The sequence below is a fragment of the Anoplolepis gracilipes genome, chromosome 5 (genome assembly GCF_047496725.1).
Source record: "Anoplolepis gracilipes chromosome 5, ASM4749672v1, whole genome shotgun sequence".
NCBI classification, from domain to species: domain Eukaryota; kingdom Metazoa; phylum Arthropoda; class Insecta; order Hymenoptera; family Formicidae; genus Anoplolepis; species Anoplolepis gracilipes.
The window spans coordinates 4,284,586-4,307,988 of NC_132974.1; the positions used below are offsets into that span (position 1 = coordinate 4,284,586).

The 23,403-nt window shown below is 37.8% G+C and overlaps 2 protein-coding genes across 4 annotated transcripts in view; one reads left to right on the plus strand and one right to left on the minus strand.

Annotated features, from left to right (window-relative positions):
* LOC140665791 (uncharacterized) overlaps positions 1-11,494 on the minus strand; it is a 115,692-nt gene extending 104,198 nt beyond the window's left edge. For all 3 annotated transcript variants that reach the window (XM_072892336.1, XM_072892338.1, XM_072892337.1), the window contains exons 1-2: positions 11,317-11,494; positions 8,890-8,977 (exon numbers count right to left, since the gene is read on the minus strand). In XM_072892336.1, coding sequence (XP_072748437.1) covers positions 8,890-8,942 — 53 coding nt within the window. In that variant the 5' untranslated portion in view covers positions 8,943-8,977; positions 11,317-11,494. The remainder of the gene's footprint in view (positions 1-8,889; positions 8,978-11,316) is intronic.
* Positions 11,495-11,632: 138 nt separating this feature from the next.
* LOC140665786 (protein-L-histidine N-pros-methyltransferase) overlaps positions 11,633-23,403 on the plus strand; it is a 34,220-nt gene continuing 22,449 nt past the window's right edge. The window contains exon 1 of the mRNA XM_072892328.1: positions 11,633-12,069. Coding sequence (XP_072748429.1) covers positions 11,857-12,069 — 213 coding nt within the window. The 5' untranslated portion in view covers positions 11,633-11,856. The remainder of the gene's footprint in view (positions 12,070-23,403) is intronic.

Genomic DNA, 23,403 nt, shown 5'->3' on the forward strand with positions numbered 1-23,403 from the left:
AATACGTTTGTACGTGTGCGACGCGCTTGTCATACCCCCTCGTGCAACCACGACGCCGCTGTTAAAAATTTCATCGCCTCCTCCCCTATGTTTTTCTTACTGCACATTTTAATAAAAAAAAATCGCGTGCCGTTAATCAACTAGCTTACTGCACATTCATTAATTTATGTACCGCATCTGGCGCTTCCTTTAATAATCGTTATTCTAAAAAAAATAGTTTTCGCGAAATTATATGAAAAGCAATTTGTATGTAAATTAGCTTTAATTTTAAGACTCTGACTAATTTAACGAAATAAGTTCGAGTGCATATATATGTATATGAATGTAAAAAAATCTTTAGTTAAAAGATTAGTTTAAAAAAAAAAAATTTCATAAAAATGAATTCACAATTGAAAAAAGGTGAATTCTATTCTACAGAAATATGTATATGTAATATCTATATGCATATTTACACATACCTGACATAAGTGACATACATCTAACTACATTTATCTTTGTTATTATATAGGTTTGTTAAAATGAGAAAATTAGTTTTAATATGAATAATTTCAAATTTCAAATAATAACAGCATTTATAAATTCACAGCATTCAAATTCACTACCAATGCTATAGCTTGCGCTTAAGTTTCTTGAGCGCCATGGCTTCACAGCATGACCATAACACGCTTTCAATCACAAAGAAGATTTCCCAAATGAAACTTTCACCGTGCAGAATACAGCTAACAGTAAAAACACTCGCATCATCAGGCAACCACCATAAAAAAGGAGATCGCATCACGAAAGTTAAATACCAATCAGAACGAATTCTCCTTAACTTCTCCTAGAAAACTGGAAGTGCATGTAGTGAAGCTACTCCAAGCGCGTCAGAAAGCAAACCGTGTCAAGTATACTTGGTAATGAAGGTGTGGTGACCAGAAGAATGAGAAGAAGAAAAAGAAACAAGAGAAGAAGAAGAAGAAGAAGAAGCGTCGAACGACGGATCGAGGCGACGCAACGCTACGCGACGCGCGGCACAACGTAGGAAAGGAAGGAAAGGAGGGAGAGAGGGAGAAGAAAAGGAGATGGACATTAGCGTAATGACGTCCAGAGAGTGAGGCGTAATGACACCAGGGTCATCGGGCGATACTGCAGCGGATCATTCGCCGAGGTCGTGATGACGAGGTCGTTCCCTCCACTCGAGAGCCACCTCCACCATCATCTCACCTCCTTCTCTCCCGGTCGTTTCTTCTCCCACCGTCTCCCCCGCCCTCAACGTCCCCTTTCTCCTTCCTACCACCCTTGGTTCTCTTCTCCTTGATCTGCTCTCTCTCTCTCTTTTCCCTCTCCCGCCCTCTCCCTCTCCGACTCCTCTTTTCCTCCTCGTATTCGCAAATGCGATCCCGCGGAATGAGCCGGCTCGGGCCGAGTTGCCCGCCAATAATAATTCTTACCGGATTCAATTTGAATAATGCCGCGTGCGGTTTCCATCGGCATGCCCGAGCACGCCTTATTATCTCACGTACCAACTCGCCTACTCGATATCCATCGATGGTATACTACCCCACCTTGCTGGCTACCATTATATTTTTCCCTCCCTTCTTCCATTCTCGTCCCCCCATGACCAAAGATCTCCGCTTCGGTTTTCTCTTCGCGCTTCTCTCGCACCGCTCTTCGACTAGTTCACGCCGAGTCTGTCGTTATAATTTGCTGAAATTATCTTGTTGCTTTTATTTAAGTTTTAACGTTATTATAGCTTACGCTCTTCCATCGTTGTAATTCGTGGGAAATCGTTTTGCGTTGTCAACAAAAGATTAAAAACATTAGAGATAGCTTTCTTGTAATTATATGCTAGAAATATTAAATTTCAAGTAGCTAGAGCAAGAAATGAATTCGAAAACAATCCGCGTCAAAAACCGATAAAACTCAATGAAAATTTCTAAGTGTGCGTTAATAATAATTTTCTCCTTTGTTTTTACATGTATTAAATAATATATTTTTTACTTACAGGTTACGATAAAATCTAATTACTATAATTATATATAATTATAACAATTTAATAAAATTTAATATGGAAATATCTAATATATAAAACGCATTAAATAAGAAACAAATGATTTTTAAAGACCTAGTACTAATCAATATGTGAGCAAGAAAATCAGAAAGCCATAAAGAACTCTATTCTTTTTTGGACGTGTTTAACATAATTTTATATCCCTTTAAATGAATCATCGTTCTTCTCGCGTCCTCCTAGCGACTAGCACACAAGCATTTCCAGTCTCATATTTTCTCATTCACGTTATATCTAGTAAGATATGCGCTTTGTCATAGTCCACGCAGAGAACTTGTTCGTCTCCTTCAGGCTCGGCATAAGGGGCGCGAAATGCCAGCCAGCTGACGACAGAGCGGCGAGAAAAAGTCGATCCGTCGATTGAACGCGTTAAGAACGCTACATAACTCATTGCTCGCTTTCTTGCTCGACTTTGGTTTCCTCTAAGTCGCCGTGAACGAAGGAAAACATCAAGTATAACAACAAGCATCTATGTACTCAAAACCCACTGTTTATCAATTTATTCTCGATTTACTACAGGCTTCCCTCTAGACCATAATAATTACGAATTAATTACTATTGAAAAGTAATTATAATTTACAAGATAATTGAATATGATTTAAAAGAAAGTAATTGATATTTTTATTATTTTTTCATCGAAAGCCCTTCTTCATAATTGGATGATAATGACGAGTTAAATGATCTCAATATACATGTTTCCCTTTATACGTTTCCATACGTGTTTTAAATATACTAATCTTCATTTAATTATACAAATTTTTTTTTAGATTTTTGTAAATATTAGCGAATATTGTCTTCAATTTTAACTGCTTACAGCAGCAATTAAAAGAAAAAAATATAAATTTTATCAATTTATATGCATTTAACTTTACATATATGTGTACAATATAATTTCAGTTTTATTTATTTATTTCATTATTTGCAACTATACATTTTCAATTATAATATAAATTGTCTTGTAGTATTTTAATCTTTTACAAATGCAATATAATTGAAAGAAAATGCCCTAATTTGCACGTGTATGTATGTGTGTGACTATATCTATAAAATAAACGACTCGAATAAATCACACATAATAGGTCTATATAAATGGTAATAATGTTTTGTTCAATTCAGTACCTTTAAAAAACATTACTCCCGCAAAGCTATAATGCAATTTTCTTTCATTTTACAGGATGCCTAATGGCACACTGGTAGCACGCTCTGAAACATTAAAAGAGTAAAACCTCCTCGACGCAGCACCAACGACTTCGTGCTAGTGACTTCGGTAAAATGTCAACCTCGATCTTCCCCCGTTCGTCGGTATAATGTCCTTTCAACCCCTTTTAAAACCCCTAAGAAGTAACAGTTTCTGTGTAAGAGGCGGCTTTCTTCTGTAGCCTCATCGGCCTCAATACTTTGGTGAGAAAGAGGGCCGTACGTGACAAGCATGTGAAGAAAAAAAACTCTTCCTTTTGAGGTGTTTTTTTATCTTTTACGATTAATCGAACATAAAATGTTCATAGAATATATGTGTCTAGATATATAATCACGATTAATATAATTAAAATTGGAGTAAATATTATTCTATTGACATTAATTTAACACAACAGGAATTTTTAAATCTATTTTTTATATACGATGTACAAAAGTCTATTCTATAAATTTAATTGGATCAAAATATTTGTTTAAAGCTTTAAATTAAATATATACATTCAATTTTATGCGTGTCTTTTTATGTCTTAATATATACATTTTTTTTATAATTTTAGAAATCAAAGAGATTAATCGATTTGATATTTATAAGAATTTAACGAATCTAATATATGTGAATAATAGATGAAGGATAAATTAATAATATAGTATTAACAGATAACAATATCTATAAATCTACTAAAAAACGATGATAAACAAATTAGACGTGATGTCGAATTTAACGTCAGATACTTCCACTCAAATCGAGAATTTCCTGCACACATATACACCATTCGCTCGGTTATTGATTACCTGTCGCAGGAATCAAACGAGGGATCGAGCGGACTTGCGGTTTGAAAGAAAGATCATTGTAGCACATGCGTCCCATAGGGGTGCTTTTTATTGAACCTATTATAAAGGTTTCCGAAAAGTTTTCAGTGCCACGTCTCTTATTTCGACCATAACGCACGTTATATGTCGAGCTATTCCGATATAATCGTAATAACAAGGGATTTAAGCATTATATAATAAAATGTGCGTACAGAATACAGATATATAATAAATATAAAAATTATTAACAAAATATATAACATTTAACATTAAAATAAAACGTCAATATTAATATGCGATAAGCAAGCATTTTAATTGAATTTTTTAATTTTTTCAAATGAAGAATATCGATATAAGATTAATATTTTCACATTTCAATCTTTTTATTTTTGAAGCTAATATAGAACTAAATAAATTTCTCTCTTTTTATATATACGGAAAAAAACTATAAAATGTACGATTAAGTAATAGTATTTTACATTAATACGTTCTTTTTTTTTAAAACGTGCCGTACATTACGATTGCACCTAACAGCTCGAGTGGCAATTTGCAGGAGCTAAAAGCTTCAGTGCGACTGTTTCGCAATCACGACGCGTGAGTTGTAAAAAAATGCAATCCGCACACGTCCTTGTTCTCTTCGCGGCAGCACCCCCCGTTCCGCCCGGTCGTTTGCGATTCAATACGACACAAAAGTCGGCCCTGAGAGAGAGTCGCCAAAACGAAAAGGACAAAACGACCTCGGCACGTAGAGCGCGGCTCTCCTCTCTTACCCAGGAGGGAGCCGCAACGCGGTAAATCGAGAAGCCGCGCCTGTGGAAGTTAGTCCCGGGCGCGGACGAGCGGAGAGGACTCATGATTCAGTTAGGAGTTTGAGGTTTGAGGTCTGGCCGTCATTATGTCGCCTGCCGCCGTAGCCTCTCGCATTCGACGAAAAGGAGACGAGAGACGGTGGCGGTGGTGCTGCAGTAGCAGCGGCAGAAGGAGAAAGAGGTGGTGGTGGAAAGAGTCTCTCCAGGAGAAGACGGTGGTAGTGATGGTGGCGGACCAGGGGGGACAGATGAGAAGGTGAGGAAAGAGGACGAGGAGGCGCAGGAGGCAGAGAAGGGCAAAAGCAAGGAAGGAGGAGGACAAAAACGAGGCATTAGCGCTACCCGTGCTACCGTATGTTCCACAATCCGCCCGACCGCCCGCTGATGCCCATTTCTACTTACCAAATTAGCATTATTACCCGCGCGCGGACGCAAAAATGCAATCAATGTGTATATCCGTCCGTACGAGGGATACGCGCGCCCTGTATGTATATATATATATATATATATATATATATATATGTGTGTGTGTGTATATATATATATATATATATATATATATATATAATCCAAAAAGGAAGGTACCAACCTCCGGGCGATCCGCGTCGGCGCGGCGCACCCGGTGTTAACGACCCTGATTTCTGCGCTTCGCCGAAGACGTACGAGTTCTTGCGCCATCGCCTTATGCGCGCGTCGCCGACTCCTCGCCGTTCTTTTCTGCTACTGCCGTATGCGCCGCAAATAATATATGTATGTACATACTCGGAAAATTCGTAATGAGTATTGAGATTGTCGTCCGTAAGATCTCGCGGGATCATTTCGCGGTCGGCAGCTGGAGGCAAAGAGCACCCGGCTTCTTATTTATTCTATCCCGTTGCGTTTTATGTCTGACCAGATCTACACTCGTATTAGTTTGAATAAGACGGCACGTGACAGACGAGTATTCTATTTCTGCGGCTCTTTATTAGATAATTTATAATATATTAATAACATGAAGGAAAAAAAATTATAGAGCTTTTTTTTTATATTTATTGAAATATATATATATGCGGAAGCTATCGTCAATTTAATTCCCTCGAAGTAACGACGGCGTTAATGACTGTATAAGTTTAATGCGCCATGGCGCCGTTCAATGACTAACCTTAACTCCGTATAGCCAGCTATTATGGTAATTTATTCACCACATATTCAAGTTTTTATGCATACATGGAATGTGTCCGCAGAAGGATAAACGGAATATTCATTTAAACATATACTGCCCTTTCACACCTCTAAAATCGACATCGACATTTATTCGTCCAATATTCTGGTAACGAAGATTTGTCGGCTTAGAAGCCATTGATGGAATTCCTATATATAAAATATATTAACATACACACACCCAAAACCCTATAACCATTAACTATACTGATATACTATAATGATAAAACGAATGCGTGTCCCTTATTTTCCAAAACTGATAATCGTAAATTTTATCATTAATGCTAATGATTGATGCAATAAAACGAGTGACAATATATTAACATCAAGAAATCCACATATACGAGTTACAACATTACTTGTATGTACTCCCATCGCGTGGACAAGTGGTCTAACTACCTGTGGCGGACTCGTTAACATCCCCGTGACTTTACACCATCGCGCATCCCGCGGCGTAATTAACGCACCTTCTCCGAGAACGAGAGATTCGACTCGTAGCGGGGTGGCGTGTAATACAAAGTCGAAACATAGAGCGTGTCCGACTTTGGACACAACCACATTCTACATTCGTGTCGTCGTTGCATCGTGGCGTGCGCGCGCGCGCATGTGTGCGTCGTCCCGTATATACGCACGTGTACGCGCGTGCGTGTGCGACGACGGCACAAGCCGAGGGACTCGACTTTGGGATGCCTCCGGGCATGTAAGACGTATATAGGCTACCCGTCTTACGCATCTCGCCGCACACACGAGGCATACATCACTCCGCACGCGTGAACTCCACACGCGTCTCCGCCGCCGAGTCGTTTAGGCGCCTCTCGCATACCAGCCATTCGACTCTCTCTCTCTCTCTCTCTCTCTCTCTTTCTCTCTCTTTCTCTCTCTCTCTCTCTCTCTCTCTCTCTCTCTCTCTCTCTTTCTCTATCTCTATCTCTCTCTCCGTCGCGTGCACGCGCGCTTTGGTAATTATTATTACGAGGGATATAAGAAGAACGAGCCACACGGCGAGAGAAACAGCGGGGATCGGTGCGTGGATCTCTTTTCGGTGCCTTTTCCCCTGTAATCAGCCGCGGACTCGACTCGGTTAGAAGATGTAATTCGCGAAGGAAGAGAAACAAAGAGGCTGTGCGCCTCTCGGAGAAACATTTACCGATCCGAGATGATTGCGCGAATATATTTAATTGATTCTGAGAGATAATATGATGCATCAGGAAAATATGAATAATATAGTATAAATCGAAAAGAAAAAAATTATGTTTACAACAATTTAGAAGTCGTAGATGTATATGCAAATTAATTAATAAAAAATTTAAAAATCTGTTTATAAAGCAAGAACAAGATTGTGTTTCAAGCAGTAGTGTGAATATTTGTAAAGTTTTTTCATAAATGATTTCACTTTAGATACATATATAATATAACAATATACAACATATAATTAATAAATATACAACATATAATTATAGAATAATATAATACGAATTATCATCCCTGATCACAATCCTTAAATGCTCTAAAGCAATAATTTTATATTTATGTATGTAAATTATTTTATTACACTCTAATATTAGTATTTTTAAATTGCTACGTAAAATCTTATATTTATTTTATATAATTTATATCCAATTGTAAGATTATAATGTAATTGTATATAGATTATTGAAAATTTTTTAAAGATATTGTAACCACATATATATATATATATATTATTTTATAAATTCAAGATATGCATTTCTTTCTGTCTTATTTTAATCGACACGTGGCAAATTATAATCTATAACAATAATCAAGATAATAATTGAGTTTTCATCTAATCTAGGCCCTCCCCCCTGTTATTATAGTCAAGAAATATCGAAATAATAAATAATAATCTGATAACTCATTAAACATTATTATGAGAGAAAGATCATGAGAGAGAAAACAAGATTCATTAATCTGCGTATGTCTCGAAAGATAAACGCGTGTGATGTATAAATATATTCTCCCCAACAATTCTATGATTGTTATCATGAATTAACGCAGTCGGACGTCAAAGCCCGCCTTACGAGTACAAGCTACATCGTCGCGTCTCCATTTAGAGATTCTCTTTCGATAGGCACTTTTAAGAAAAACGTCTTTGGCTGGAATATACGTAGGTCCATCGCGCATTAAACGTCAAATTATCGTCGTTCTATCCCTTCGTAATTAAATTATTTCTCGAAACATGTGCCTGGAATTCAAACCGTTTTACCGCTTTTGGATTATCGCGCCAGCATCGACTTATGTACGCACTTATACACGCACAAGAGACGCGAGTCTCAACTGCATAATTATAGGCAAGATTACTCATCAAGCATATACATACGCATTCATATACATATATACGCGCGCGTTTTCTAATAACGGCTTACATCTTCGCATAGGGATTAATTAACGTTTTCCACACGCGTACCGTTAATTATGCTCACGTTTGAAAAAGAAAGAGAAATGTCCTCATTATTTTAAACACCGGCTTTCGGTGTAAAATCTAGATTTGCTCGGATAAATGGAACAAAACGCGCCTGTCCGTATATCTCCTCTCGGCACCCACTTCCTCTTCGTCTTCCTACCCTCTCATCCCCCCACCCCGCTATTTTTCTGTTCGCCGGCGCTTGTAGAACGATAAATTTTCAACGCTGAAGAAAGACTTTAGATGCCTGAGGGGCACGTTTTGCGCCGCTTTGTCCTTTCGACTTCTCTTTGCCTCCCTCATCTTATTCTTTTCCCTGACTTGCCCTTCCCTCCTTCCCTCTTGTTCTTTCTCACTCATTCTCCCTTTCTCATTCCCTTTCTCTCCTCTTTCTTTTCTTAGCTTACCTGTCGTCCTCCTTCACTCGGTCCTCTCTTCTCCATCTCTCTTCCGCTCTCATCCTCGCTCTCGCTTCTGCACTTCTCCGCTTCTTCCCTGCAAATTTACAATGCCCTCGGTTGTAATAAGCGGTTGCGCGCTTCGTTCACGATTATGAGCTCACTTCAGGTACCGAGGGGACTTATCGAGTTAAGGCCCTTCCGAAGCGCCGGACGTAGGTAGGAATGTCTCAAAATGGGACTCTGCGGGAGAGTGGTGTACTTTGACTTGCTAATGCGATTTATATTTTACGCGCACGAGGAATCTCGTACCTACGTCGGGCAATAACAGCAGTCGCAGTCAATAAAATTCGCTGTCTATTCCAAAGTTGATTCAACTTTCGATAAATCTTATATATTATATAAGAATAAGCGACAGCTGATTATTTAGCATATCCGCAAAGAAATTATCATTTATCTCAATACTTAATCATTAATAATTCACTCACTAATTATTTTTAACAATAGATTATCAAAAATTTGATAACCGATAATTTTTCAAATAATAATTCGAATAAATTATTAATTATTATATTATGTAGTTTATTTATTATTACATTATTTATGTATTTTTCTCATAAAAAGTAAAATTCAAGTAAGCAATATTTAAATTATGCATTAAATAATTTTATTAAAATTACATGACAAAAAGAATATCTCTGATGACAAAAAATGTTTTAAATATTAAATAGTATTTTTATTGTTTTTATATACATTATCATATGTTATTTATTGCCTTTGAAATAGAAACTCAAGAAACCCATTTTTAGCTAAGTTTTGTTGTAAACGAGATAAAAAGTATCAAGTTTGCGTGTACATAACATTATGACTCAAGGAAACACATTGATAATTCGTAATAGGTTACCGAAAATATTCGAATCGTTCGTGGAGGCCATTGTCTATCTGAAAAAAAGATTAGAAGAATCGAAAGAGACAGGAATGTATTGCAAAGCAGTTGCACACGTGTGCCACGCGTTGTTTGGACGTTAAATATCGAGCATAACCCAAACAAGTCTTCGACAAGGTCAGGAACGATGCTATTTCATATAAATTTAAAAGCAACCTCACATCACGCGCTTAGGAAAAAGATAGATATATTATAATTGTACTCGAGTCTACGTTTTTGAAAAAATTATTTATCAAAATTAATTTAACATATTATCTAAAAACATGTACTATGCATATATATGATTCTATAATTTTATTCATTATTTGTTCCTTCAGAAGTTAGTAGTTGCTATAATGGCGATAATAAAATACAGAGGAAAATATAATCAATTTATATTATATATAAATCTATATTACATAGATTAATCTAATCAAAGATGCATGATATAAGATCGCTATAAAACATATTTTGGTTCGCGCAAAATATAAAAGACCTTTTCAGCGTATCATTGTCAAATTTAAGAAAGTCATTATGCACGGCGTATCTCATGTCACAGTCTCTCTTTTTCTCCTCTTCCTTTCTCTCTCTCTCAGTCTCTTCAATATGTATTACAAGAAGAAATGGGGAATATTCGGAAGCGGGTGGCAGGGTGTCAGCGACGGTGAAAAATTCGCCAATTAAAAAAATCTCATTTCTCCTGGTAACGAGGGGTGGCGCGCAATTAATGTCAGACGCGAAAATGATTTATGGCGTGTGGGAGAGGGAGAGGATGTGGCCCGTGGGCGGCACGGCCGAGCTTATCATAAATTAATGAATTATCAGCGCGCGCGTGCGAACGAACGGACCGATGAGAGCTTGCGAGGAAGATAGAGAAAAAGAGAGGGAAGGAGTGAGAGAGAGAGAGAGAGAAAATCGCGCACGATGCGTCAATATGGCGTCTAAAATATTCATCGGACCGGTGCGCCGAGTACTCTCTCCCCGTGCCATATTTATCCCGCCTAAAACTTTCATGCTCAACTCGGTAACTTCCTGCGGGGGAGAAACGTTGGCCGATAAAAAAATGTGAGAGATATGTAAACCATGCTTGTGATGGTTTTGGAGCACGATATATGCTTCGTTAATTTCGATCATGATGCTGATTATTTTATGTATTTTTCGATCGGAAAAATTACGTAATATGTAAAGAGAGAAACATATATATAAATGTGTGGATTTTAAATATGATGCACAGGGACAATACTCGATGCACTCTGGTCTAATAAATATTTTAAACTATTTTATATTAATAACGCATCGTATACGTTTAGCGACAATATTTACCTTACGATTTATGCGGAATGATAATACATATAACTACATCATGTTCAACAAGAGAGCAATATATCGTTATATTTTTATTGTTTGAATAAATATAAGGACTATACTTCTTATTTGCAACATCATTACTCATATATTCGTTTATCAGTAATTTATAGAAATACGAGTAAGGAAGAGAGAGAGGGACATACTTGATTTCAATTTTCCGTTCTCCTTACATCATGATCATGTTCCGTTGACTGTTCTCGACGTACTGATTCTCTCATTGTACTGACGCACGTACTTATAACATTTGATAAAATATATACGAAAATTCGCCGAGGAACGCGCAGAAAAACTATGTCAACATCGCCTACGACGCGCGACGAGGCAACAACTTACCGCATTTCAAACTGATGACGTCACATGACTACGCGGTGCCGCGCGTCGCGCGGTCGGCTGATCAGTCGTCGGTCGGTCGATCAATTGCCGACAACCTCTGACGAGTTGACGAGTCGTTCGTGCGCGCATCGCGCGCGGCGCCACCATCGCAAGATGGCCACGTGTTGAGAAAGTACGGTGTTTACGTGACGACGAAGCGCCCGATTTACGTTTGTACGGGTTGCTGACGTCGCGATTGACGTCGTGGATTCGATGATTCACACCACGCGATATCGCCGCTTAATCACTATGTGCCCGTAGTAGTGATCTGTCGACGTGCTCGGACGTGTGCGCGTTAAATCACGATAAGCATGGCGACGGGCGCGGATGAGTCCCAAGTCGTCAGGTGTCCTTACGGCTGTCAGGATACCACCTGCTACGTCGCCGGCAATGTTGACGGACGCGGTGACGATGGGACCGCGGGTCATTCCGTACGAACTTACCGGCCCCATGGCAACCTCGCCAGGGTGCTCTACGACAAACGGAAGGCGGACGAGTGGCTGGCTGCGTTCGACAAGCGTAAGGTGAGTGAGATCATTTCTATACAGCTATCAATTTAATGAGATTATGCAACGAGACGCAGCGTGCGAGATGTAAATTTCTCTTTTTCTTTTCTATGAGAAAAAACGTATGCGAGATACGTAAAGCATAGTGTCACGTATGTATTATGTCTCGATAAGAATGTGTGTGTCTTATCTCTCTCGCACTCTGTCTCACTCTGTCTACGATCACATGCGATCTACGGTAATGTTTACCTCTCGCCGCTTGCCGCTTGGGGTCACGTCAATGGTCTCAGGACCGTAAGCGTCACGAGACGCGCCACGATATGTCATGGCTCAATAATTCGACGCTCAAACATATTAGATTTGCATTTAATCAAATAAATTGCTATTAATAGAAAAAGTGATAATTAATTAAAAATAAAATATACACATATAATATATATATATATATATAATTTATAAAATAAAAACAGATGATACAGATATACATATATGTGTACGTGTGTATGGTTGTAAAAAGGAATATTGCGCGCGTAAACTAATCTATTAAATATATTTTCAAAAAGTAATCTTTCAAATTTATATTACATATTACATGAATATAATAAAATCAACAATTTATCGATATAATTAAATTATAAAAAATAAAGTTATAAAGTTTAACTTGTTTTGTATTTGATTTTTTATAAGTAGAAATATAGTAAATAAAGTACTATTTATTTATTATAATTGTAATTTTAAAGAAAGTTATTAGATTAATCTCGAATTACAAACACAATTTTTTAAGAAATGTCAAGAAACTAAAAACTATTATATTAAATAATATTACAACAAATAAATTATTACATATTTTCTGTGAAGATGCAGTTATATTGTTTTTTTTTTTTTTTTATTTTTTATTCTTTTTTAATCATCGCTAAATTTAACGCGAAACTATACCGATATTCTATCTTACACTCACATGCCTTATATTAATTCTTTGTCGATTACCCCTAATTTATGCAGCCCTAAATTAATTACGAGAATTCCAAGAAACCACCATCAATTTTACGACAGGCATATCTCTCTTGGGCGCTAACAAAGATTTTTTTCCAAGAAACGAGGTTCTGAAATCTTCGCGAGTCTCCCGATTCTCTCTCTCGCGCGCGCGGGCCAACAGGGGTAATTGGGCGGCCGGGGGGAGGAAACCGGCGTTGCATGGGGGCACGGGCGCAGGCGAGGGGGAAGGGGGCAGTAATAATTAGTACAATTACTGCACAAGGCCAACCACTGACTATCCCCACTCGGATAACTGCCGAGACGTAGAGCTGTTCAAGAGTCAAGACCGCGCTCGGCAATTACGGGATAATTACGTTCTCGATATTCCTGAAACATCCTCGGGGCTGCTTCGGGCACTGTCCACGACGTATCGAATCCCTTCTCCGCATTTTCTTATCCTATTTATAATTACGGTGAAGTCTACGCCAATTTAACTCGCGGCGATCACGATCATGCTCTTCACGACGATTGAAGTGAAAAATACCGGATCGCGAACTTCGTTCATCTGGAATGTAGATGTAACCGGAGACACGAGAAACTAGATTGCTAACTTATTAAACATTACTAAAAAGTCGTAAAACAAGATATTTCGGAAGAAATTTTTGGATATAAGTTGTCATGATTTTTAATTAGATATGAATTATACAGAAAAAAAATTATTTATTATTTTGATAAATATAATGAGACTTATTCTTACATATATTATGCCTCCGTTATTCATAATATATTTTAGTAATAAAAACTAGACATATGTTCACAGATTAGCAAAATTTTAAATTCATTCTGCAATTTTTATTATTTATTAGAAATTAAACGATTAATAATTTTTTTTATTGAATTAGTCGGTTGAAAAAAAAGAACTTTTTTTTTTATCTAATTGTAAGCTTTCAATGTCGAATATGTTTGCAATTGAGTTCTTATTTATTTTTCATAATCTCTGAAAAATCTAATTGACTGAATTTAACACAACTTGTTTAGATAGAGATTGATATTATATTGTACAATCATTATCATTATAAACAAAACTGTTGAACGTAATATTTAGCATGTTTTACAATTTTAAAGCACAATTCAAATGTTTTAATAATAAAATAATATTAAAAAATATATTTATTAAAAATAATTTTTAGTAGAAATATATGAACTTTGAATCTTACCGTTAATACCTTATTTATTCTGAATCTTTTTTAAGTTATTCTCGAGTTCTCTTAAATTTTAAACTTCTGAGAGTTACCAGAAAATATAAAGCATAAAAAGTATGTGTCTCACTGTTTTTGTACATTATTTGCATCGTAGATGATAAACCATTCTCATCGATTATGTCTTACGAATAATCTTTATTAAACTTTACCTACATTTTCTTAATAGTAATTTTTTCCATATCATACACGTTAATTTTCAAGTGTTATTTCATTCTCTGAAAGTAATTTTCTAGAATTTTCCTATTCATTTCGAGTTACTTTCAAAAAATTTAAGAGCTCTCTTTGTTTCTCCACTCTTGGTTTTGCTTTCTGTATGAAAGTTTCCACAATTTTGCTCTGTACGACCCTCGAACTTACATATGAATTTACAGTCGAAATTGCATCTTCAGAGATTGAGCTCATCTTCATCACTCGAATCAGTCCGAACAATTCAGTCACATCTCGTCCGCGAGATAAGAGAGAGAGAGAGAGAGAAAAAAAAACAGCGGCTTTTATCTCTGTATTTCGCGAGCACACCATCCTTCTCCCTATCTCTTCTTCTTTCCGCGAGACGCGGAGCGAATCGATCTCGACTCCGACGACTGCGGCGCGTACTTGGGCAGGTGCTCGCTCACGGGAGAAGGGAAGAATCCCATTTGGTCGCGTGAAACGAGAAATTTGAATTTCGAACGGAGCCAAGGGGTAGCGACGGAAGGGAAACGCGGGGGATGAGATGCCCCGCGAGGTTTCCTTTTTCCCCTCCTTAATCCCCTCCGAAATCGACGCGAGACATCACTTCGTGTCCCCGCTGCCATCGTCATCCTCGTTCTCGTCGTTCGGGGGGGCAAGAGGCAGAGGGTGAGGACGTCGCGCTCTAATATCTTCCTCAGCAAAGTCTAAAAACTTTACTCTCGGCTGTGTTGATGCGGCAACTTCGTTCTGGTGTTTTAAGCTTTTAAAAAGAGCGACATGGGCTCACAACGACGTCCGCGCGTCTCGGGAACGAAAGCAGGGGTGGGAGGGAAAACGTTGCGCAGGGCGCTGCTTTGAAATATTAAGTGACTGATGGATGAGGCTCCTGAGGCGAGGAGAGAGGCGAGGAGAGAGGCGAGGGATCCGGGAGAAAGACGCGCACAAGACGAGTATATCTCGTCCTTGCTCCGTGTTTCCCCCATGTTGTCGTCCTATCCCCTCAGTCCTCCATCCAACCCTTGTTTCGCCCTTTCCCTTTTCCTCTGTTCTTTTCTATACAAATGTGCGTCCCGTTTCTTAGGAATTTTAAATATGTCGTACACAATCACCATGATCAATGTCGTTTCCTGAGTCATCGACGCACGGATGCGTGAGATCGCGAAGTGCAATTATAGCGGTACTTGCAATGATAATATTCAGTGGAAATGGGAGGGAAAAGAAGCAGAGATAATCGATTGTTACAAATAGAAAATGATAAACCGATCATTATTTATCGCAATATATCAATTAATTTAATATTACGATTTTACATATATAAATTATTATATTTTATTAATATTGTTATTTTACTATCTTTACATTTTACAAATGCACACACACACACACACACAACTTTAATGAATGATATTAAAAAGTACTAGTTTCGTAGATATTTTTTTTTTTTTTTAATTGTTGTATATTTTATTATTAATATATCATTTTAATCTGTAAGTTTATATTTTGACAGGCTAATCAATCTTTTCGATATCATAATTTTTTATCAATCAATCAATCAGTCACAAAGTCGGATCACTAACATCAGTAATCAGAAACACTTATCGATCGATCAAAATCTGCATAACCTCGGGCGAATTTATGGCACACGTGTTAACGTTACAGCTAGTTCTATCGATGCTGCAACGCGTTCTAGAAGAGGAATCTAGCTATACGGAAGTATTCAGAATGCGAGAATGAATGCGAAACAATCCGTTACAATATGATTACAATTTGCGTAACATTTTACGTCGAACGAGATGCCATCATACGTGACGTTATCTCGGCGATTCCGTGACGAGCTTGCTGTAAATACCGATGTTAAAGCGAGCCTATCAAAGTGGGATCGCAATCGCACGCACGATGCTAACCCCCGCTCTCCGATTCTATGATATCCATTACGCAGTTTATTCATGGAGGCGTAAAAAAGAGGCTGCTATAGATGCGCTATCGCTGCGTGATGCAGACGCACGGGATTATTTGGCGAACCGAGCAGATGATGTGTCTCGCGCGCGTTTACAACCGTTTTACCTTTTCTCTCTCGCGACGCGCTTCCTTCTCTCCCGTCTGGCCAGCATCGCGAAGGCGGATCCCAAGCGGAAGATCCGCGATAAATCCGGATAGCCGGTGGATCTCTGCTTATCGCGCCGTATAATCGCACGTGGCTCACGCGCGCGGACCGATTACGTCAGAAAACTGACTTTTCTGCGAACATACCACTTACCTTTTCAATATTGTAAAGATGAATATAATTAAGAATCCTCTCTTAATCAAGATCTTGTACCTACACAAAAACGCGTTTTTTTTTTTAATTTTACGCTAAGATTTTCTAATATTTAAGTTATTGATTAATTAATTACGTGCGATTTTTTAATAATTATTTTACGTTATAATCATACTTTTATCATAAATGACTTGAGGGATTTTTAAAGAAGTTTGACTGACAAATGTGGTCGCATTTTTTCTTATCCTTGCACGTACAAGAGAATAGTATGTGTACCGGTTCCCGGGATAAAAATAATATATCCAGCAAAGTAATGTGTAAAAGAAAGAGAAAGAGAGATGTGCTTTGTGTGTCGCCGAAAGTTCACACAAAGCTGAAACTTGGACTTTAAAACGCCGACTTTAAAATTACGCGAGATGGCTTTTGTGAGAATGGCAGAGATGAGAGAGATCTCGTTAGCCCCATTTTCTCAGACTTTTTATTCGGTTCTATTTTTTTATGAAAACATTGCTTTTTTTATTATTGCGGCTGCCATATTCTGAAACAGCGCAAAGAACGAAATGCAAAACGGATAATATACAGCTCTATTTAACATATGATTCGACAGTAGATTGACTTGCAAACAAGCTTTTAAATATACATGAATAACTTAAACAAAGACCTTATAAACAATATCTTTTGCTATAAATTGCATTAATATATTCTTTAATAAATTTTTAAGCACTTTTTTAGTGGCTAAATATTTGCTGCTATAATACATAATTTATTTTTTAATATTTTGGAAGTTATTTTATAAATTGAAACTTTTTTCAACTTGATCATGTGGCAAAATATGATGACGTATTATATAAAATTAAAATTATTACAAATCTTAAACTAACTCATCGAAATTTATAAATGCTTGTACAGCAATTAATCTTTTCTATTTCAAATTAATTTCGACACATAAGTTAATGTTAAATATTTTATTCTTAATTTGATATTAATAGTGTGCCTGACAGATATCAATTAATTTTTCTTATTTAACAGATTTTGAAATCGACTGCAAAACTATAATTCATTACTTATGATCATTCTTCGTTTCGAGCGTTTGGAAAATTGTCACAAGTTACAATGTGATTGTTGCCATTTTGATAGAGAAATCTTTTGAGAGATTCACGTCTCCGTGTTTTTTCGTGTTTGCCGCAATTTTGTCTCCAAAAATTCGTTTGATATAAAGTTGAGGCGCAAATCGAAAAGATGCGGATATATAGGGGAAGTACGAAAAACGAGCCAGTCTCGTTGAAATCGGAGAAGCTCCGAATAACCGCGCGTTATAATTTGCAAGTTATTTCGCGCGCGCGGCTATAATACGGATCGGATAACAAAACCGCGAGACGGACAGTACAGATTGTTATCGGCTCGTTCTCGAAATGTTCCTCGGGGGCACGATACATACGGGGCAAGTCCAGGGATGTATGCGACAAGAGAGCGCCTTTTCTCGTCCAACGTTTCACGCATGATCGACTTGGTGTCACGCCGAAAAAACGGATGGCAATCGGATGGATCTTCTCATTGTCCTCTCGTGCGTGTTCATGTGTGCGTGCATCTGATAGAGATCTTAAACACTGAACTGTCCATTCGTACATGTTACGCTGCTGCTCTTCGTTATCTTCAATATAATTTATATTCGATCGAATATTGTGATCGTTTATTAATATCTCAACATTAATTATTAGATTAGCATTGTAGTATGAAAAATTTTTAGAGAATTCAAAAACTTATTTTATTGAAAATAAAAGTAGAAAAATAAAAATATTAAAATTAAAATATGTATATGTCAAATATGAAAAATAATAGAAAGAAATGAAAAATAATAGAGAGAAATATATACAAAAAATAATATTGTATAAATATAATATTTCTACTAACAATGAAATACAATATTATCTTTTATGAATAAACAAAAACCTAATATTGAAGAATATTTTTTATACAAAATTCTCTGTTATTTCCAGTAATATTTTTGCAAATATTGAAAACTACAAAACTTTAGTTTGGTTACGATCAAAAGGATTAAACATGAAAATATATTGATTATTTGCTGTGGCCATTTCTTTATTAATACTCTGAAGGTATTTTCCGGTTCCAAACACCTCTCCTTTTGGCGTAAACGAACTGATATTCTAGGCGCGATCGGCTTCGTTAGTCTATCGTCGATCTCGATGGAAACTTCTCACGGTTAGTTACACCACCGTTGCTTTCTCAATCAAGACATTCGTATAACGCTCCCTTCGAGTGATTTTTGCGAAAGGGGTACCAGCTTGCTTCGCGCTTCCACCACTTCTCCAGTTTCCCGTCGACTGCTCTCAGAACGTTTCATAAAATTTTTACCTACGTAAAATAAAATTTTACAATTCGGCTCCTTGACGTGGGAATTTTCAGTATTTATAATTTTAGTATTTAAAAAATTATCATATTGTTTATACATAAAGAAATAAGAAAAAAAAATATTTTAGAAAATATAATCACAGGTATGTTAATGCGTCACATTATAAAGATGTAGATAAATTCATTTCATTGCACTAAATACGCATTTTTATATTTGAAAAGAACAAAAAATGATTAGCTTTTTTAGATTAGCTTTTTCATAAACTTCTTAGACTTTATATTCTATGAAATAAACATATGTATATCTATACGAATCTTTTAAGCAATTATTTTCGTCTGTGCATATGATCTTTCGTTCGAACATAACTTCTAATTTTGATGCCAAGCGATCGAATTCCCTTTGTAAAGCGCAAAATCTCGTCACGTGCCTTTGCTGCGACGAGAAGAAAAGCTCTTTCGCTCTCTCTGTAAAAAAACGAAGTCTGTTGAAAGACGAAGCTCTCGGCTTCTCTCCCACGGCGCCGATATAACGTCTGTCGACCTGCCGCCACCCTGGCAGCAATAACATAATGGCACAGGAAGAGAATGCGTTTGACTCGCGATCCAACACGCCTCAGGAATCTGGGGAGCCCCGCGTGGCCAAACATCCCCAGTATGTATTCCGCGCGGAAAGCATAAACTGCTCGACGCGGCGTTGTTTATCGCCCGTAGTTTGCGCCGGGTTTACGCGTACCCCGCTCGATTCTCTGTCTCCCTGGACGTGAGAAAAAGAAAGACGGAATCTCTAAACCACGCGAGAGATGGTAGAGAACTCTAAGAGTTTTCAATCTCATCGAGAACAGTAGGGTGGCTGGAGCGTAGTTAAAATGAAACGTATTTTTCTTAATCTTTAAGCAAAAGTAATAACCTTTTTCCTATTATTAGAAAAACTATGCTATCATTCTTTATAAGTAAACATACGACACATAAAGTATACAGCAGTTGTTGACGCAATATATTCTTTTCGTTTAAAATTTTAATTCAAATTTTAATTATAAATATGTATGGATAAAAGAATTTTGCTACATATGTATTTATCAGAAAGAATAAACTTTAAATTCTGATAAAATTTACAGTTGCTAAAATTTATAATTAATTTTTATATTAGTATATTAGTTATTAAAACAAAATATAATTAAAATATTAAAGAATAGAGCGGTTGATCAAACATGCTAATTTTTTGTATCTCATACGCTATACAAGTATATATTGCAAGAATTAAGATCCAGCTGATTTATAACTATGATACACATCATATAATTGATGCAATGAATAAAAATAATTTCGAATACATCGATTTAGCAAAGCATGTCGCGAAACACAGTCTGACCATCTATATAATGACCACCATTGCAGTTTATATTTCCACGTTTATGTTTAACAAGTTTTCCCATGCATCGTTCTGCACCGGCATAAAGCGGCGCATAACCATCTCAGACGAAGTGCATCTTCAAACGTAACTCCGCGATAATCAACAAACTCCACTCGTGGATCTGAAATCATAGAGCGAGACTTCCTCCTCGTCGTTGTTACAAGGCGAATGGCATAATCACGTAACAGGAACGTGTTACCCTGTTATTTTATATTTGAGACTGTATAAAATCGTACTCGCATCTCTATGGCGCGATGCATTCCTTGATATACAATTTATATGTAATATTCTTTCATCTCTATCAAAATCTATTACGTGAAATAAATAGTCATGAATTTTAGAAATGATAATCTTTTTTCGTTGAAAAGTTCAAATATTTAGATAATTAAAGGTCTTTCGAAAATTAATGATCCATCAATATACTATGATGGATAGAAATGATTGTATTTGTGAAATTCTAAAATCATAATTTGTCCGAATCGTAAAGTGACGTATCTTGCGAATACTCGAGAACGTCAAATCTCTCGGCGTTATTTCGCCCGTTCGTCGCGGTGAACGCGCGACGTTGATTTAGATGACTGCGATTTCCGAGTCGGCTACTTGTGTCGGTGCTGAGAGGCGCGATTGGTGCGTGCTACACGGAAGGCAACACGGAGTCGATTGTCTTGCGATTCTTCGTCTGTGTTGCTCCATCCAACAGATCCTTTCCTTCCTTCCTTCCTTCCTTCCTTCCTTCCTTCCTTTCCTTTCCTTTCCTTTCCTTTCCTTTCCTTTCCTTTCCTTTCTTTTCTCCCCTCGAATCCCGCGCTGCGCAGAAAGTCCGCGCCACTAATGACACGAAGAGGAATGCTGTCCGGCAGCGCGCGCGACCACGTCAGTAGCCATTTGTAATGCCCCGGGGAAAAAGTCAAATCAAAGTGTGATGACGTGGGGTGAGCGCGTCGGGCTACCTGCAATTAGCGACACACGCTGGTAGCCATAATTAAAATTGCACGCGCGGCGTCCTCTTTGCACCGCGCCGCGCAAACACCACAAAGCCGCGCTCCCTTTCGCACCTCCACACATTGCCGAGTTTCTTTGTTTCGATATTATCCTTGAGATGATGATGGCGCTTTTTACGCCAAGAGAAGTAAAATAGAAGTGGGAAAAATTTAGCGCTAAGCGCTATAAAGATATTTTGCTGTAATAATTATATTTGGTTTTTTACGTAATTATTTACGGTAATCATTGTTTCTTTTTCTTTCTTCTCTCTCTCTCTCTCTTTCTCAAAGGTTCTAATAAATAGAGACATTTAACATATGCATTTGATACATTAATGAATTAATTTTACATATATGCATATATATATATATATAATGTGTTTTATACTAATTTAAATTAAAATATTTTATTTGATATACGTATACATTTCTATAATAGATTCATATTCCAAAATAAAATTTTCCGAATAAAGGTTGCAATTACAAATCAAATTATGTTCCCATTTATATAAAATTTTGCGATTCACTGTGCATTATGAGATTATTTTGAATTATTTAAAAAAATTCCATCTTTGAAGGATGTAGTACGTAAAGAAAGCTCGTTTGAAACACGATTACTCATCCAGCATCGATTGAAAGCATTTTGCAAAAGTCCGACATTCTCATATCGTAATGACTTGAGGTGTTATATCGCGAGTCTTATCGATGCCGAGCAAGCTGCTCTCGGGCCCTTGTATAAGAAACGTGACAATCCGTCGCGCCTCCGCCCGGTGGACGATGACAAAGTCGATTGGTGAGGCCGGTAGAGTTAATGTGTACCGCCGCGGCGAGATGAGCGGACTGTTTTAATTAGAGAATCTAATTGATGGTCGGCTACGCGGCCGCGGCAGCCGAGCAATCCATAAACGACTTCTTAGGGCCGCGCACCTGGGTGTTAATTACTCTCCTTCTGTGGCGAGGTCCTTCCATCTCCCGGCTTTTTTCCCTCGCTGGCTCTTTCTCGTTTTTCGACTGCTCGACTACCGAAGAACCGTGCGAGAACAGGTCGAGGGGAGAGAGAGAGAGAGAGAGAAAGAGAGATTTACAATGAGAAGAGAAGGGGGAGGGGGAGAAAAGAAAGAGAAGTAGCGATTAACGAGATGAAGGAAGACGGAAGGACGAAATTGAAGAAAAAGAGATAAAGTGAGACGGAGGCGAGAGAAAATGAGGGAGCGGGAGAGGAGCGGAGCTGAGCGGAGCTGAGCGGAGCGGAGCGAGCAACAAGTGTCCCCCGTCGCGAGGCGCAAAAGCATTCCTAATTACGCTTCTGCCCTGCTCGGAGCGAAACGAGACAAAAAGCGCCTTGATTACATTTTCGTATAATTTCATCGGCCGGCTCTCTCGCCATTAATAGCCGCCGCTCCGCCCCGCGCCGCGCCGCGCGCGCGCAAATTAGATCGATTCCTTAATGCCCCGGGGCCGCGTAATTGGTTCTTATTCTCGGAAGCTGACGGTGAAATCGGATATCTGTCGTGTAGAGCAGAGCCCGGTGGACCGACCGACCGGTCAACATAATTGCTTTTCGGACTGTGTGGCGTTTCGCGGTTCTCTTGGTGGACGCGGAGCGAAGAGAGTATCGTTAATGTCGCGATACGCACCTTTGATAATGAAGCGAAAAATATTCAACTGACGCAATGCGAACCGTTTCCCGGTCACGCGGCGCTTTATAATGAAATATAAGATCTCGAGTTTTTATTTTCGGGTATTAACGTGTCGAAATACTCCGCGTGGTCGAACCGAACGGTTGAACGATGAATGTCCTCCCGTCGGTGATGTATGTAATTTCCAAAAGCGAGGGAAAGAAATGAGAGAAGAAATCCGGTAGCACGTAATTGCGCGAACTCTTGAAATGTCGTGTGGTTTCGAGGGGAAAAATTGATTCACGAC